At 52.5% G+C, this 4,107-nt stretch overlaps 2 protein-coding genes across 2 annotated transcripts; one reads left to right on the top strand and one right to left on the bottom strand.

Annotated features, from left to right (window-relative positions):
- Positions 1-2,362: 2,362 nt before the first annotated feature.
- On the top strand, positions 2,363-3,412 carry IUM83_09196 (M96 mating-specific protein family; the record flags this gene model as incomplete). Its single annotated transcript, XM_067933620.1, has 1 exon — positions 2,363-3,412. One exon carries the CDS (start codon positions 2,363-2,365, stop codon positions 3,410-3,412), a length of 1,050 nt encoding a protein of 349 aa, XP_067800032.1.
- A 96-nt stretch (positions 3,413-3,508) lies between these two features.
- Positions 3,509-3,784, bottom strand: IUM83_09195 (ATP-binding Cassette (ABC) Superfamily; the record flags this gene model as incomplete). Its single annotated transcript, XM_067933619.1, has 1 exon — positions 3,509-3,784. The coding sequence occupies one exon, from the start codon at positions 3,782-3,784 to the stop codon at positions 3,509-3,511; it is 276 nt and encodes a 91-aa protein (XP_067800033.1).
- Between the last annotated feature and the right edge of the window lie 323 nt (positions 3,785-4,107).

The following is a 4,107-nucleotide window of genomic DNA, read 5'->3' as shown; positions in this document are numbered from 1 at the left end:
GTCGTCATTCTCCAAAGCACCGGCGCGCAAAGCATCAAGGAAACCATCGCGCAGGACACTTCTCTGGTTCTCGTAAAGCCACGCCACGTAGCGACATATTCCACGGGTGAACATCTTCACAGTCTTCTCTCCGATGACATTGTCTTTCACCGTCTTCACTTGGCTAGCAAGGTCTTCAGCATGGGGAATTGCAATTTGGTCAGGTGTTTGATTGGGAATTTGCAATTCGGTCAGGCGTTTGCTATTCGGTCAGAACTTGCGAAACTTAGAATTATGACACTCCTAAAAATTAGAATAGCTAACCTGTAGCCATGCAACCGACGCCCATCCGCCACTCCACAACATATCATATAGCATGGAAGTCATGGGGCTACCGGAAACCTCACCCGCATCATTGCCGCTGAAGCAGTCCCGCGTGTTGCTCACACTGTTTATCAATTTGCTCGCCAAGGACTACTCGAGCACAAACGCGAGGGTCTCAAGGGGACTGTGGCGGTCACTACTTCATCAGCTAGCTGCCCATTACGCATCAAAAAGAATAGACCATTCGATTGATCGACCCCGGCAACGGTTAAGGGGTTAAGTGGAGCAGTTTTGATTAATGTAATTCAAGTAGAAGTAAATGCGAAGTTAAAGCTACCTAGGGCCCAGGTGACGATGTAGTTCCAGTTGTTGTCTTCTTTCGCAGGTGACCCCTTTCGCGACAGCGTGAGCTGACGATCGGCGAGTCGTCGGGTATACATTCTCCTCGGCTGCGTACCCGTTTGATTTTTATGGGCGAGTGGATCTACGGTATGATTCGGGACCTTCTGTCGTGCCATCACCGATTGTGACTCGATATCTATAGGGATCATCGAATTGGCGAAAGATGGCTTGTAGGCATCCGATAATAAGGTGCAACTGAAGTGAACACCGACAAATGCATATTTTGGAGCGCAGCACAGCCATGCAAGCATGGATATTGATACTCCGTCCAAAGACCACAGGTGCAATGATTCGCATCCAAGTCAACTATCCGATCCAAGCCATTCGTGTGTTGAACAGCAAACTTGCCATTTCTCAGAGGCACCACCATTCGTTTGCGTCCGGCTTTCTTGTTGACATTCAACTTAATCAAATATCGTAGAGGCAATCTAGAGAGTACCATTATCCGCTCCACGCAAATGACATGCATCTAGAGCAATTATTGGCAGACAATACTGGAGCGTGTCCGTATAAATGCCGTACATGAAACACAATCGTTTGAACTGGTTACTGTGGGTTCGCTCGAAATCTACAAGCGTTCCGGGGTTATTTACGACGAACATATCCAAGTAACTTTAAAGGATAGCTGTGTTGTAGGCTGAGAACCGATCCCTCCTGTAACTGTTCCAGCACACGCCGAGCCGCATGGTAAGAAATCGTTAGCCCATAAGCACTGCGCGCCCAGTTGGCAACCAGCTTCAGACTCGGTTACACTCCATGCAATCTCGAGCAACTTCAACCAAGAATGCCTGGCTTACTTGGGATTATAGCGCTGATGTAGATCCGTGTGCGCAACATGGGTGGCAGAATGAGTCTTGTCCAGATAGGTTATGCGCACGACCGCTGTGTTCGACGATCGAGATCCGCGCAGCTGAAAGGAACACTCGGCATGTGATGAGAAGACCACTTTTATGAAGTCGCGTCGATTTGAGGGCGTATTGTGATCAAAACCGTGAACAACGCAGTATCGCGCAACGCTAAGTGAAAACTAGCTAGCGAAGCACGGGTATAACTCAATCAGATCTCAATTTACTTTCTAGTACTGCTTGTCAACTACGACGGCATCTTGCCTGGGTCCTTAGGCGGACTCTGGGTAAAATCCAGAGAATTCTATTTACGGATAACAATATTTTTGTTTTGCCATCACTGCGGGGACAGGAGGAGCATCGACTGCACTCGCGGGAGGCGCGGTTTCTTCTTCAATCGAGCTGCTGTCGCCTCCTGGGCCATCGATCCAGTCTCCATCGCTGCTGTCAGACATGCTTTTACAGGGGTTCGTTTTGTTTTTGCACGTTTTCTCTGCTCCTTAGTAACCGGACGCCTCACGTTTCAAGGCCAATTATTAATACAAATAAAAGTCAAAAACACGTTAGTGATATTTTTGATAAATACCTCGTTATACCTATCTGTTCTTTTTATTGACATCGTTTTATTTAGAAATCGACCTCGATTTATTATAAGCGCCAGTGAAAACGACAAAACGTTTGCAACGCACAATAGTGGCTTGGCACAAATGTCGCGCCAAGAGCAAGAGTACGCAGTACCCGCGGCAGCGCCGCCCTCTCTCGACGAAGGCCCAGCCATTGCATCGCCTGGCACTGTCCCTCCATCTAGTGATATGGCGTCCCTACCGCCCCTGGACGACGACGAATGGGACCCAGAGGCTCTGCTTGATGCTCTGGTCTGCGATATCGCCTTCCTGGGCACTATCGCCACCTCTTCGGTTAACGGTTCCGCCGCGACCCCCAACTCCCAGCCCAAACGCACCAAGCGGAACACCAGACCCAAACGCAACTACGACCCCAACAAGGCTCGCAGCAAGAAGCTGTGCGAGCTGCGCCGCCTGCGCGCGGAGGTTGACGATCTCGAGCTCAAACTGCAGCAGTTGCAGACCAACCGCAGTGCAGTTAGTTGCCCCCTCGAGCATGAGAATGGTCACCCCTCCAACGTGGAGCTGCCCAAAGTGTGGCAGGACATCTGTGCTCGCCAACTCGAGCGCCGCCTCAAGGTGGAGCTGGAGAACAGTCGTCTCCGCGACAAGTGCAGGGCCCAGATCAAGCTGGCCAAGAGCGTCGAGAAGCTGCTGTTCAGGCGGCGGCTGTCGCTGCAGAACTCCGAGTCTGAAACGGGCAAGCACGTGCGTCGCGTGGAGATCCCTGCGGGCTTCATCCAGCACGCGGCTGCGCGGATATTTGACGAGTTGGCGGTGGGCGTCGACGTCTCGTACCGAGAGGTGGAGCGCGTACTAGAGACCAACTGCCCAGTGCCAGGGGGGATAGAGACGCACTGGCCGCTGCTGAGGGAGGGCGTGAGCATGGAACTGTATGATAGGAGGACGCTGCCTTTCGACCTGCACGCGGTTGGTGACGCGTGGTGGAGGCGCTGGCACAATTATAGAGGACGCCGCTCGGACGAGACTGGGGGCGACGACATGGTCAGAGAGAGGTATGGGCTGGAGATGGTCGATGCGAAAACGGGTAGGTGCGCGACATTCTACGTGCAGCAGGTGATGCGCACGCCGCTCATCTCGGACCCGGAGATCCGACAGGATGCATCGACAATTGCGCTGACCAATTTCATGGCGAGCGCCGCGTCCGCCCACATTTTGACGATCAATGAAATGATGGAAAACATGCTGGTGGACCAGGCGTTGCAGAAGTGCTGCTGACGTGAGAACGTTGAGGAGTGTATCACGGCGGAAACTTGTATTGGATGAACTTACACGAAAGTGTACGAGCACTGTGCGTGCGTAGGAGCTATCCTCCTACTTCTTCTGGTGGTTGATGAAGCGCAGCGTCAGGATCATCATGATGTTGATGAACATGTAATAGTGCATGTCTTCGTGCCTGACGTTGAAGACGCTGTCGAGATAAGATCGATTGGGGACACTACCCACGGCCTGCGGAGCGTTCTCGAGGATGTGGCAGCCCCTCGCAAACTCGGTCTTGTCCAATGTCATTCCTGTTCGCAACGACTGGATTACTTGTGCGTACTCGTCGTCCGGGCAGTTCCCGAAGAAGAGCAGTGCGGTGAAGAGCATGGAAGAGTAACGCTGTGGACTCCTCAGCGCGACGCGCACCTACCAGTTTTCACATCGACCATCTCCAGCCCATAACTCTCTCTGACCACGTCGTCGCCCGCAGTCTCGTCCAAGCGCTGTCCTCTATAATTGTGCCAGCGCCTCCACCACGCGTCACCAACCGCGTGCAGGTCGAAAGGCAGCACCCTTCCTTAAAAACACTCCATTTTGACGCTCTGATGCACCAGCAAGTTGTGTGTCTCCACCCTGGCACTTGGTGTCCAGCACACGCTCGACTTCTCTGTAGGAGACGTCGCCGCCCGCCGCCAACTGATTAAATATCT

The sequence above is a fragment of the Phytophthora cinnamomi genome (assembly GCF_018691715.1).
Source record: "Phytophthora cinnamomi strain GKB4 chromosome Unknown Contig3, whole genome shotgun sequence".
In the NCBI taxonomy this organism is placed as follows: domain Eukaryota; phylum Oomycota; class Peronosporomycetes; order Peronosporales; family Peronosporaceae; genus Phytophthora; species Phytophthora cinnamomi.
The sequence above is the reverse complement of the archived record's forward strand: the minus strand, read 5'-3'. Positions and strand labels throughout refer to the sequence as shown.